This window comes from Amborella trichopoda, chromosome 9 (assembly GCF_054954075.1).
Source record: "Amborella trichopoda isolate Santa Cruz 75 chromosome 9, AtrichopodaSantaCruz75HAP2 v2.0, whole genome shotgun sequence".
NCBI classification, from domain to species: Eukaryota; Viridiplantae; Streptophyta; class Magnoliopsida; order Amborellales; family Amborellaceae; genus Amborella; species Amborella trichopoda.
The window spans coordinates 22,896,523-22,911,119 of NC_142344.1; the positions used below are offsets into that span (position 1 = coordinate 22,896,523).

The 14,597-nt window shown below is 36.4% G+C and overlaps 1 protein-coding gene across 8 annotated transcripts in view; it reads left to right on the forward strand.

Moving 5' to 3' along the window:
* Positions 1-14,597, forward strand: part of LOC18436476 (uncharacterized) — a 108,034-nt gene that overhangs the window by 23,900 nt on the left and 69,537 nt on the right. For all 8 annotated transcript variants that reach the window (XM_088845825.1, XM_088845829.1, XM_088845828.1 and 5 more), the window contains 2 exons: positions 6,855-6,938; positions 7,045-7,107. In XM_088845825.1, the coding sequence (XP_088701951.1) occupies positions 6,855-6,938; positions 7,045-7,107 (147 nt within the window). The remainder of the gene's footprint in view (positions 1-6,854; positions 6,939-7,044; positions 7,108-14,597) is intronic.

Genomic DNA, 14,597 nt, shown 5'->3' on the forward strand with positions numbered 1-14,597 from the left:
TTGATATGGGATCTCGTTCCGTTGCATTTACCCTCACCGTAACTCGCTCCTCGAGAGCCAGAGCTTTGGGCATTTTTTGGTATTTCTTTACCGTCAATCTTAACTACTTCATTGTCTCTACTCTTATTATTACTAAACTTGTATTTTCCTGGATTGTCACAAAAGCTATACTTAATACTGTAAGATAAAGTAAAAAATTACAAAATCTATACATAATACAATAAAATATTCCCTATCAGGAAAAAATAAAACTATGTTGGGAGCTGCGGCCTCTTCCTGGCCTAGCTCAGTAAATGCTATTCTGATTTTTACATTTCAGAATGGCCTTTCCTGCCACCTTGCGTTCTTGGTAGATAAGGGAATGGAGAGGTCTGACATACGGGCTTTGAAATAAGTTTGGGCGGCTTGAAAAATTGAACAATAATGTGGTTGTCTTCAAGGGCCTCACCAAATATGCGGAGTTGGCTTTGTGTTTACAACTTGCTATCATGTGAAAGAAAGCACTCTGGTGGCTTTTAACCCTAGACCAGTAATGCTAGAAATTCGCTTCTTATATCATGACTGGAATCTCAGTTTAGCCTTAGTTCTCCTATCTTGTTAAGCTTAGGTTAGGTCCCTAGCTTCTTCAGGTCATCCAAGTCTCCAATGTCTCTCAAGATTGACTCATTCGACGAACTGAAGTTTTCATGCTAATTTTTTGCTCCAGTGACTAAGCAAGTATTTGGAAGATTCAAATTTTAAATCTTGGAGCACTTAGAAGGAGGATCACCATTAGGGAAGAGATTCCGGTGTGTGGCTTTTTTGGCCACAACATCTTGAAGTAGAAGGGCTTGTTCCCAATAGGCATTAGTAGGATATCTTAAAGGATGGATTGTGGTCTGAGGTCAGTTTTGGAAGGGTGAAGGATTGGGGTTTTGGGACCTTCTCCTCCCTTTTAGGGGAAAGTGGCAACCTATCAATTTTGGAAGGAGTAGGGTTGGAGGAGTAGTCCTACTAGGTGCACTCAACACCATTGATTGGGATATCAAGGAGATTGTTCTTGAAAATGAAGTTGGAGAAGTCAGACATACTAGTAGTGATCACTTCAAACCTTTTCTAAGGACCAGTTGGTAATGTTGAAATCCCGTCCTAAAGCCCATAGCTTGGGGTCAAAGGATTCAATCTTGTCCTAGAGTCATCGCGTGGTTTAGTTGTCTTTGGACCGTAGATTGCCGAGGGATTCTATCGGAAGTTTCGTGTTCTCTAGCCAGAAATGAAGACACTAAGATGGAAGCTAATTTGAAGCAAGTAGGTGGTGGAGTGCTGGGTCCCAAATGACTAGGATTCCACTTGATGCCTGCCAATGGTAGGGTTACATGCCTCATACTTGGGGAATTGCTGGAAGGGGGATGGAACTTTGTCTTTACAATGGCGAGGACCTCTGAGACATAGTCTCCGAGTATGTCAAGATAATATTTTTTCTAAAGAGATCTCCCGGGGCCCTTATATTCCAAACAATATTTCATTTCTGGACATTGGAGGATGTGGTGAATGCTTAGGATATATGCTATTCGACTGGGAATAGCCAAGAAGGGGGTTTTTTGATATCCTCCTTTTATAGTTTACTCCATCGAACACAGTTTGGCATTCTCGTTTGCCTTACCCCTAGGGGCACCATTGTTTCGCCAAACACTGCTAATGTCAGTTGGGGTTCATCATTCTAGAAGCCCATTGCCCTTGGAAATTTTCATTTGTTGGATTTGCAAAACACAACTTGTTTTCTATATAGACACGTGAGTCCATAGATCAGGTGAAAGTGACGCATGTCTCCACATCGTATGACATGCGTGTACAATTTATAAGGCACATTGGTGTCATTTTTTATGATTTGGACACATGTCTTTGTTTGGATCTACATGTTTAATTTCACATATTTATACAATGATCAAGCAATTGGTCCCCCCCCTTGCTGGGCCTTACAAAGATTGATTTCGATGGGTGCTCGTTGGGTAACCTGGGCCGGAAGGAGTGGGTGGTGTCTTTTGCGATCACCAAGGCAACTTACTTGCTTCATTTTCCAAGAATATTGGTCATGCGGACTACTAATTCACTGAGTCAATGACACTCCTCATTGGCCTCAAGCTCTTCGACCCCTCGTGTCCTCTACCTCTCATAGTGGAGGGAGATGCACAAAATATTATCTCTTGGGCTGTGGGTTCTATGTCTTGCCCCTCGTACTTGGCTTTGATTTATGATGAGATAAATTACATTTGCAACGATATGGCCGTCTCATGGACGCATACCTGACGGGAGTCCAACGCCCTAGCGGATCAATTGGCTAAAGATGGAGCGTCATCCACTAGCTCGGGTCCTTGGAAGACTGTTTTTTGGTTTCCTTTTTCCATCCTACTTGTAATGGATAGATATATTAGTCCTCTTTTGGTTTCCGCCTTTACTACTTTGGGGTTTCTGGCTTTTAGGCCCCAACCATTTTTTGTATAGGGCTACCCCCCGGGGGGTAGTCCATTCTTTTGGTGAGAGGCCCATCTTGTGGAACCCCTCTGCTTACCCATGTACTTATTACTTTTCAATACAAGAATTAACTTTATAAAAAAAAAAGAGGATCAAGTCAATGCCCCCTCTCGTTTTATTATCATACACCTTAGCTTATTGCCAATGCCATGGTTAGAGTACTCCAATTTACTACAACAATAGAATTTAGTAATATTATAAATTGCTTACTATGATATTAAACTGTAGTTTCTTAACACTATAATTCTAGTAAACCACGACCATAGATTAACATATTCTAAAGAAATAAATCTATAAGACCAAGGAGAGGAGCAACAGTTCAATTAATAGTATAGCTCTTGGAGAGATCCTACAAGCATGTAGACTGAAATCCCATTTTATAGGGAGCGAGATCCCTATTTCTCTAAACCCAGCTCCTTCTATGATCCCTTAGAGAAACCGCAAGATCGAGTTCCTATGGTGGGACCGTGGCCTTAACCTCAAGGTTCTTGCAACTATGTGCGATCGTATTGATGTAGGAATCTGAATTCCAGTTGGGTTGAAACTCGATTCCCTGGAGGTTGGTATATTGATTGCACGTGGATTGAACCTCAATTCCAAACTGGTATAATCTCGATTCCAATTGAGTTGAAATTCGATTCGAAAGAAGTAGGAATCTCGATTCCATTTGGGTTGGAACTCGATTTTGATTTCGATAAAGTAGGTTAATCTTGTTTCTTGGAATTCCCCATGTATGGACAACGATTTGGCGATAAGAATCTTTCAACCACCTGTGATTCTGGGATTCCAATTCCAAAATTGATTAGGAATCTCAGTCATTTCCAACAACTATGTTTAAACACAAAAGTGTAAATTGCACAATGGTAGACCTTATCTTTTTAAGTCAAGCGGTCTAGGTTTCAATTCTTAGAAGCACTGTTTTTGGCTCTCGGGAAAGGATACCTCGTGTGAGAAATATAGACAAAACTTGTTTGTAGTGCTGATATTTGTGACATGCGTATCATCAAGTCTGACATGTATGGACGATGTGTCCCACTTATATTGGGAGTGTCAATGTTTGTCAAGTGTCGACATGTGACACTGAACCAAAAGCAAGGTTTCTAACACTCATACTGTGTTCGGCAAATATAGGTGGGTTAGTTGGATTTTTCGAATATCGTTCAGACATGGATTCTTGTATCCGTGTCCCTGTAACATAGTTTGGTTGAGAAATGGTCATTCTTCTCATAGTTTCCAAATTTTTTAGTCCACTCTGAAGCTGGGGATAAACATTTCCTCTAAATGTCAAGGTTCTCGAATTCAACAACGTTTCTCCAAAATCGAGGCACAAGATATTACCCTCTACTAGTCTCACATATTAACCCTAGATACAATTAACGCATTAGCGACAATGTTACATGGATACCGGCATGAGTGTCAATATCTAGTATGTATTGGGGTGTCTAGTACGTGGGGCCAAAAAGCTAGTAACTGTTTGATACGTCTATACAGTAAACTGATTTATAGTTTATATAATATAAGTATAGATATTTAGACATCTGCTTTATAGTTTTCGCTTTGTTAGATTGGACCACTTCTTATACTCAACGTGTAAAGTTCCATCCCCTTGGATTGGATTTTGTGATTTGTATATTGAATACCATTTTATAATATATATAACGGGTTTTTATATATCTTTTATGCATAGCTATGACTCACAAGTTGGTATGACTACGCTATATTCTTGCATCACGTTTGAGGTTCAAACACGAGCTATGATTTTTATCACAACATGCATTTATGTTAATAGAAAAGGCTTGAGCTCTTAAAAACAGAAATTTTGAGGATTGGAACCTTGGACCTTACAAAGTGGAACTAGAACATTTATGCGTCCACATGGGCTTTATGACTTTATGATAGAAATGGATGACACTTTAATAAAAATTGTCAGTACATATTCGAAAGGTGATGATGTCTCAGACACGTATGGTCAAGTGTCGGCCATGCGTCTGTGTGTGTTGACACACGACACCAAGCCACAGGCAACGTGTCTAGGTAACATTGTTTTAGAGGATGATATTGCTGAACTAGACTAATGGTTGTGAAGAAAAATTACATCATACCCTATATGTGTTGGGAAGGGAATTTGATCCTCAACATTGATTTTTGAATCCAATTTCTCCTAGAAATCCCAAACAACTCAAGAAATATCACTTCGCCCTGTATTGTATGGCCTGGAATATCTCCTTGGGAGACTTATCCTCCTAGAAACTTATGCTCCAATCTACTCTTTTGCTGCCACGCTTTACATGTGCATTTGGCATCCCTATTCATATTCATACGGTACTGATCTAATGTTTGATTATTCTCTTTGGATACTGAAAAATATAAAATTTTGCTTGTACTTTTCCATTCCTTTCCTTTAAGTGTTGCATAACCTTTTCTTCATATGTCCTTGTACCCTTTGGCTTGATCACTAGAAATGTTTTGGTCTGCATTCATTAACTTGTTTAGTTCTTCAAATCGTAATGATATCTCAACTTTATTGGTAGGCACCCAGACTAAACCTTTCTTTCTTCTTACTGAACATTTTTTTGATGAACAATAGTTCAACAGAAGCAACATCACCAAGGAGATCTCGATCCGCAATTTTCTGATGGTCATAGAAATTAGATAATCAGATGATAACCTAGTCGACCTTTTATCGTCACTAACCAATAAGATTCCTCAGTGAACCAACAGAAACGTTTTCCCATCAATCTGCGTTTAGGTGTCAAATCCATGTACTACTGCGACCCTACTCCCATGGTCAGCAATAATTCAGAAGTACGTATTGTTATCTAGATTACCTGCGAAATGTTAATTTTGCCTAAAGTAGATACTGTCATGATTGGTGAGGTATGGAGACATGGTAATTTTATGGCATGTGGCATTAATAGATTATCCCTTTGTGAACATAGTGGCCAGTGTTGCTTGTCCCAAGAAATAGTGGTTTTTGGTTAGTTTGGTTGAAAGTTGTTGAGGTATAGGCCTGGAAGCATGATTCTTGGGGTGTGTAACCGCTATGATCGTTCATGTTTTATTCGCTCTTCAAATTTCAGTTCTCCTTATACTTGTTGAATACTAGATGTTCATGAACTGCCTCATGTGAACTCTCCCACAGGATGTGATGAGTGTACTCCGTATGACCCTAATGCTTTTCTTACTCCGTCTCATAGGTGTTGGGTTCAAGAGGGGGAATGATACTGGGATTGGGATCGGGAGCGAGGGATCGTGAAATGCTAGAAGATCCCTATGGTTGGGAACTCTATTTGTACAATGCATATCAGGGATCGAGATTCCAACCTTTTGGGGATCTTGATTCTGACCTTTTGGGATCTTGATTCCAACTCTTTGGGGATCTTGTTATCAAACCTTAAAGTGTATGACAATCTCAGATTATGTGTACTCTTTGAAGTAGGGATCTCATTATTGATAACAAGCAAGCAATAGATGTGTTGCTAGTTGGCTATAAACAAAGAAAATCAGCAGTTTGGTTGTTGTCTTAGTCTTTAAGGTTGGGATTGAGATCCCTAACAACGGGAATCGGGATCCCTATCAGTGGGGTTCTAGATCCCAAAATTTAAAAATCGAGATCCCTAAGTGATCCGTTCCGGGAGTGATTGAATCGCGATTCTAGAAGGGATCACCTACCAAAGTAGGAGATCCCGATAACTACGCTTCGTCTGTAGATTTCCTTCCATAAGTATAGCAGAAAGTAATGATCGTCAAACTCATAAGTACATTTAACATTTTACTTGCCCACAAGGATGTAGAATCTGTGGCCTCAATGAGGTTCAAACTGATAGCTTTCCAAAGGCTAGAGATCTGTCAACTCAAATACACTTACTTTTGTTATGTGCAGTTAGCTCGGCATATGTTGAGCTCCTTGAGTAGCACAATTAGCCACGTTCTTCGGGCTTCTAAAACTTGAATGAGTGGAACTCACGAGTTTTTCAAGCATTTTTCTGAGAGCATGGACTTTCTTGAGGTGTCCAAAAACTTTTTACGGAATCAGGTCATGGAAGGTATCTGGAAATTAAAACACGAAACATCAGTGTTTGGGATTTCTTTCTAAATGTCTCCATTTTCTGCTTTTCTGATCTTGGAATTTGCTGTATGCAGCTCATGAATTGAACAATGTAGCAAGTACTCTTAGCATATCATACTATTTTTGTTCCCTTTCAAGTTCTTTCTTTGCAGTACGTTATGGTAATAAGCTGTTTTCTATGTCAAGTGCTACTAATTTCAACTAATTTCTTAATGGAGAGTTCTCCTTTGTACTAACACTCTGGGTAATTTTTTTTATAACCATCACTTTTCAGATTTGTATGGTGATTGATTTGACAAATACTGCTCGGTACTATGACCCATCAGATTGGAAGAAGCAAGGTATTAAATATTGCAAGGTGAGATTGCAAATTGTATCATAATTAGTTAGTTTGTTTTGCCCTTAATTTTTTATTTTTCATTATTTTTAAAATATTTTCATTCAAACTTTACAATTTGCTATAGATAGCTTGCAAGGGACGAGATGCTGTACCTGACAACGTTTCTGTCAATTGTTTTGTCCATGAGGTGAGTTTTTTAAGCAAACCATTTATTATTGTACAAATCAATTTAACTGGCTGTCTGTATGTTATTTTCCAGGGCTGGGCTATTCTTTGATGTTTTGTTCTCCATATAGTAGCTCTTAATAGTGGCTAGATTCAATTATACTGCATGCCAATATGTTTTGATTTATACTATTTAGTAGATCCATGAAATAAAAAGGCATTCAAAATTTACTTTTATGTTGGTTGATTTTCTGCAACAGATGAATCTGCTTATGGCTAAAATGAATTTCTTGGTTGAGATTGTCATCTATCAAATTGAATATACCTGAAAAGGGTTTTTTTCTTTTCAATTAGATCTTCTAATCCGTAGTAGATTCTATTAAAAGTTCACTCACAATATTTTCGTGCAGAGATTCTTGTCTGATTCTCCATGTTTATTTATTTATTTTATATCTGAGGTCGTTATTGATGATTGGATATTGATGTGTGAAGGCAATTCCCTTGACTTAGCTCTCTTTGAGCTTAACAGGAAGCTGTTACTGGAATAGCAGTATTGAAGGTTTTGTGGCTTGATAGGCATCTTGGAGCTTCCAGTTAATGTTTTCATGGTTGATATGGTGATATCCCTTAGAAAGCAAATAGTTTATGTTGGTAGAGGTTGCCATGGAGGAATGCTAGACTTTTGGATTTTTTTGCTTTCTTTTTTTCTTGGGGGAGGAGGGGGGGGTAGTCTTTTGAGTTTGGCCTTGAACTTATCCAGCACACTTGTTCTGATAATGCAAGGATGACGCAAAACATGACATCATCAGTGACGTAGGTCAATATGTAAGCGCTGATGTCATCACTAACACCTCACTGGCCACAATAAATGCCACCAGGATGACTCATCGATTGCATTAATGGAGATCAGGACACATCATCAGGTTGACTTTATGGTACCCTGACACCTCAACCACCGCAATCAATGCTACTTGGACACCACATCTCATTTTCCTGGACACGTCACTACTTTTTGCAGGCCATGCCAGTACCTTTGTACCCTCCACATTAATCGTGCAACCAGCCCATTTATTGTGGAATTTAAACAGTTAGTAAACTTTTGGAGTTCGCCTTCTATAAATAGGGGCTCAGTTCTTTTGTTTTAAGTATCAAAAATCAGAGCTTCACTTTGAGTTCGAGCCTTAGGGTTTTAGTTTTAATTTTCTGTTTTGCTATATAAGCTTTGTATTCAGTTCCTCTGCTTCTTCATTTTCTTCTGCATGACTTGTCTTGTCCAAATTCTCCTTCTTTCTCATCTTCATATCTCTTTCGAAACTGGGCTTGTTTCCTAATATATGGTTTTTCTATGCCTGATCTAATTCTTCATAATATTGTTTGGAATATCAGGGTTTCTAAAAATGCTAGAAACTTGTTTAGTTTCTACAGGGAAGTTTTGATGAAAGTCTTTTTGTAATTTCAAAACTTTTTCGTAAGAAAAGATTTTCTGTATTTTGGGTTTGAGCAATTTGGTTATTCACTCGAAACCAATCGTTGTCCTCATTGTTTTTGAGTTGGCGCTTCCTTTGTCGATTGATCCTTGTTTAGGATAGACTGATCCTTGTTTAGGATTTCCTCTGTCGACTGATCCTTGTTTAGAATTTTGTCTCTGTCTGTTGATAAATCATTGATTAGGATTGTCTCTCTGTCCATCCTGCCTGCTCAGAACGTTAGCTAATACATTGTTAGAACCGTTGATGAACTCAGCAGTGAAGTTGTATATCTGTAAAAAGTTCATACATCTTGTGTGTCGAGGGTTTCCACCCACTTTTTATTGGACAGAAAGTCTTTGATAGCTTTGTTATCTGTTTTGATAACAAAATTATTTGGCGCAAGGTATATGTGAAAGGTTTTTACTCCACGTATAACTGCCAGTAATTCTTTTTCGTAGTTAATTTAATTCCTTTCGTTTGGTTTAAACTTACTGGAACTATATCCACACACGGGCTCTTTTCCTTCAATAACAACCTTTAAGATGGCTCCCCAAATTTCATCTGAGGCGTTGGTCTCAAGAATTAGTTCATCTCCTTGTTTAGGAAAATAAATCGAAGGAATATTTTTCAATTCTTCTTTGATACGTTTGATAGTGTTTGTGTCATCCGTATTCCAAGAAAATTCTGTATCCTTTTTCTATTTTTCCAAAAGAGGTCTCTCCTTTTTAGAAAAGTTTGGAATAAAATTTTTCCCATAGTTAAGGATACCTAGAAGCTCTGCAGATGTTTTTTGTCTACTAGCTCATTCGGAAAATTCCAAATTTTAGAAATGACATGTTCCTAGAGTCTTGTACCTCTTTGGTCTAAGATGATGCGTAGAAATTCGATTGAGGATTTCTCAATCTCCATTTTCTTGGGATTTAAAATGATTCCATGCTCAATAAATTTTTTTGGAAATTATTTTGAGATGATTTTGGTGTTCCTCTATGATTTTAGAAAACATTAAAATGTCATCTATGTATACAACACAAAAGTCTTCTCAATCTAAAAAATACCATTCATCCATCTTTGAAATATTTGCGGTGCTTTGCAGAGTCCGAATGGCTTTACTTTCCATTGGTAATGGCTGTATGGAGCACTATAAGCGGTTAGTGGTCTGGATTCTTTTGTTAGCACGATTTGCCAGAATCCCGACTTGCAGTCAAGTTTACTGAAATATTTTGCTCCTTTGGTTTGATGTATTAATACATCTTTTTTGGGTATAAAATATCCATCAAACCCAATGTTTTGGTTAAGCCTTTGATAGTTGACTATCATCCTGGCTTTACCTCTTTTTTCTTCATTATGGTTTCTTACCATGAATGCAGGATTAGAATGAGGACTTCTTGTTGGTTCAATCAAGTCTTTTTCTAGTAGTTCTTTTAACTGAATAACAAACTTGTCTATATACTTTTTGAGATAGACCATGGGTTTTACTCTGATGATCCTGTTTGGATCAGAGAGTTTTACGCTACAATATCTTGGACTTTTGGACCATAATTTCAATGGGTTTTCAGAGAAATTAGGTTCAAGCATTTTGTAAATCCAATGGGTAGCATCTAACTCTTTAAAAAAGTTATTTTTGATTTTTTGAAATTTTTGTATGGTTTCTCCCCGTTTTTGAGGTGAGAATCCAAACTGACATCTATACTTATGTTTTATAAGTATAGGTATATCAACTTTTTCTCCTTTTTGAGTTAAAGTTATTTTGTCTTAAAAAATTTCAATTGGGTAATAATTTTGCAAAAAGTTGTTTCCCAAAATAAAATCTCCATGCATAAATGGAAAACATAGTATCTTTGGGATGGAAAATTTTATTTCCTAGCCAGATAGCAATGTTTTTGGCTTTATACTCTATGAGAGTGTTGTTCCCATCAATGCCGGTTGCATGTAATGGGCTTTTCCCATTTTTCTAATGGTAGTGCTGTTGGGCAACAGGCCCATGTGGTAGCTCCTGTGTCAACCAGAATATCAAGGCGATATGGTTTATAACCTTGAAAATTAAATTCATCCAAAACAAACAAATATTTTTTCCTGTTTGGGTTATGGGAGAAGATTATTTCTTCCACATCTTGAAGTTCAACTTTTGAAAAGAAAAACAGTGTTCTGAAGTTCTTCTTTTTCTTCATCTTTTGTATTACTGGTGTTTCCAGTTTCAAAAGTGCTTCACTGTCTGGGAAAAATTGGTATTGAGATGTTTTTGAGACCAATTGGTTTCTTTCTAAAGATAAATCTTTTGGTTCAGAAAATCGTGGTGCAGGACTGTTTGATATTGATTGACTCAAACTTTTGGTTAAAGTTCTCAGGTCAGAAAAATAAATTTTTTTTCCAGATGCTTGAAAGGTTAGTGGCTGTAAATCATGGTTGTAATTTTCTTCAGAAAAGCTATCAACCAACCAATTTTTGGGAATTTCTAAATCCTTCCAGTTGTTAAACTGGGGCTGGATTTCGTTATCAAAATTTCGTGGTTTGAAGATTTCAACAAATCTGTTATCAATATTTTTTGTTGAAGTTTTAGTTTCGCGTGTAAGTTTATGGATGGCTTTCCACTCTATTGCAAGGTCGAAACTGTTCTTTATACCATTGCTTTTGGTCTGAATCAAAATTCTCACACTATCCTGGATGTTTTTATCATGGATAGAAATGAAATAATTTGGTTTTATTTTAAACCAATTTTTTCCAGTGACAAGATTAGATTGAATGCCTCCTTTTATTGCTTTACTAGGGTTATTGAATCTTTTGTCTAAAACAACAAGGATTGGTGTATCAATTCCTTGTCTGAAAAGTGCAGTGATTTCAATCAAAATGACGCCTATGTGCATGTATCTCGGCCTTAGAAATTTTTTGATCATTTTGGAAATCTTGTTTTTATCAAAAATAGGAATTTCGACAGATCCATTTTCAGTTGCTCTTGCACTGGTATTTCCACTGAAGCGCTCAAAATGTTAGATATTCCGAAATTGGAACCTCGACATCTTGTAGATTTCTTCCCTTTTGAGATTTTTCAATTTCTCAATTTTTTCTTCATCGATGAAGAATCCTTCTTGAATTACATCACCGAGTTTTAAAACTTGTTAAGAAATTTCAGAATTGTTTTTTGAGTTTTCTTCTAAATGCATCATGAAAACATATTCTCTTCTTCCTCTGACTCGCTGTCAGATTCAGAGACTACTTCAAATTCAATTTCATCTTCAGAGATTTCTTCTCCAAAGCAGATTTCAAAATTGTTTACATCAAGCTTTTTGATCATCTTTTTGTCATTTTTCCCTTTTTGGGGACAATTAGGTGCTATGTGACCTTCTACTTTGCAGATGTAGCAACGACATGATTTCTTTGGTTTGCTGTTATTTTTGTTAACAACGTACTTCTTATTGAATTTCTTACCCTTTTTCCACTTTTTCTAACGAAATTTTTTATTTTTGAAAAATTTCTTTTTCTTTCCTTTTGCATCACACCCAAATTCTAAATTGTTTTTTTAGAAGTTTGGTGCAGTCATCTATGCTAAGTCCTTTTTTGACTTGTTTGGCTGCTTTTATCTCGATGCAATGGTTTTTTATTATCGAGAACACAAATCTGATCCTATTTCCAAGAGTATCTACTGATGTGTTATCAGTAACATACTTGTCATATTTTTCGGTGCAAATTTCATCCCATGGAAACGGTAATTTGTTAACAAACTGTTTTTTCCAAAAATCAGATTTGTTTTCATCCAACATTTGGTACCATTTTTGAAATTCTTTGGCAAAGGGTTCAAAACTTTGGATTTTGCAAAGTTTTAGCTTGGTGAGTGAATAATCCGAGTCTTATTTTAGATTCAGATCAAAAGCAGTGCCACAAAATTCTTCTCTTAGAAGTTTTGTTACTTCTTTCAAAACATCTTCTTTTTTCTTATCAAAGAGTTGTGCTTTTGTAAGTTTTCCTTTTAGTGAATCCTCCCACTTTTGAAGGAACTGTAAAACATCACTTTGCAGTGTGCTCACAATAGGGTCGAAAAATTTATCAGTGGTCCATGCATGATTGTGTGCTATAACAATAGTCATGGACTGTGCGCATTCACTAATAACTTGATTGTATTCAGAGCAGGGAACATTTTTGATATCTAAGTACGTTCCAGATAATGAAACATGTTGTTTGTTTAGATCTTCTTGTCTATTATTTACAGTGGGAATTGGTTTTTCAGAGGCTAGATGTTTGAGGTTTTTTCTCAGTAGTCTGACAGAAGTCTTCTTTGTTAGATGCCTCTTCTTCTTTTTGACAATTTTGAAAATTTTCTTTTTGAAAACTTCTTTGATAGTCTTCCCATTCTTGGGCTGAATCCCTTTGGGTTTCGGGGTCAGAATCCAAGTGATCTTGCTCTTCAACCTTTCTTTTTCCTTTTGGTTCTGAAGTTGGTTTTTCAGCTTTTTCTTCTGAATCTAATTCTGTATTTGACTCGATTTTACTTTGAAAACCGAAAAAGACTCATCTGCATCTATGTTTAAGATGAGATGGTAATTGTTTTTGATCATGAGTTTTTCATTTTCAAAAAACAATTCTTGCATACTTTTTTGATGCTTAGATCTCTCTTTAAAATCAGTTTCTTTGATATACCGGGATTTCCAATATTCAAGGATGTCCTTTATAGCTTTGAAATCATTATACTCTTCTTCTAGAGTTAGGATTTCAGTCCCAAAGTAGAGTGACGTACGTGGTTCATAAGCCTCTTTGAAAAAATTATTTTCATTTAAAAACTGTTCAAAATTTTTTAGTAAAATTTTTGACTCAAGGTTTAGGTCTATACTATTATAGTTCCTAGATTATCTATTTTAGTTTCTACCTTAGAATCTTTTTTGAAATTTTTTGTTGATTTTTTGAAATATTTTTAAACCAGTGATTGCAAAAATCAAAAAGTCCATTAACACTCCTACTAAGATTTGAAATATCTTTTTCTTCGTTTTTATCTGAATGATATAAATGCTCAAAATTATTTTGATCTAATTTATTTTCTTTAGCTAAGCAGTCTATTTCTCCCATGTTGTTTTTCTTGGCACCTAAGGACCTTCTGTGATAAAAAGTTTCTTTTGAATTAAAACGGCCTAAACGCACTCCAGGCTAAACGGCCTTACAGTTCGAGAAACCACACACAGTCGTATGGGTTTTAGAAAAACGTAAAGAAATAAAATTCGCCTTGCTTAAAAAATAATTTAAATCAAATTAAAACTGAATATAAACATCATAAAGATAAATAAAAGCAAAGAAATTTAAATCTTACCAGAAGAGCTGGCAAACTTCACTTCATATATTTTAACTGCAACTACAAGCTCTGAGCATAAGGCTTGATAACTGATACCAGTTGCAATAGTTGCATGATTCTTTAAGTTTTTTTACAATTGCAAGCCCCTCTTTTTTCTTTTATGTTTTTCTATTAGAGACCTTAGGTTAAGATTCTTCTGATTTGCGTGTTAAAGCCATGGAATTTTGTCGAGGGGTTAGATCCTTGAGGTTGAGGCTGCATTTGAGAAGTCATCTGTTACAATCACCTATTGTCATTACAGTTCAAAGTCAACCTTGGATGTCGATTTTCCCTTGCAAACCTTCACCGCCTGCCCTATGCACATAAAAAGGAAACTTCGACACATAAGGTTATTGTGGGGTTCTTAATGGATTATAATAATATGAAATTATGAAAGAAATAAGGGGTCAAAATATTAATGATATTCTTATAAAGATGGTGCACATTCTTGATGATGGAAAAGTTGTTTTCTCACTCGGAAGAGATTGAACTTGCTGGCTGAAGGATTTGCTATGGATTTCTTTTTGATTTCTTTGACTTCCAAATAGGTATTTGTCTTTCTTCATGTTTTTCATAATATAGGGGGATTAAAATTCAGCCTTGAATTCACTTTGAATACATATATCTCCGATGTGGAATGAAAATTAATGATTCTATGTCTACAATCACCCCTATTTATTGTGTACATGAGATCCTTAGGAAGGCCTGAATTTAAATGCTGGAACTAAGGGT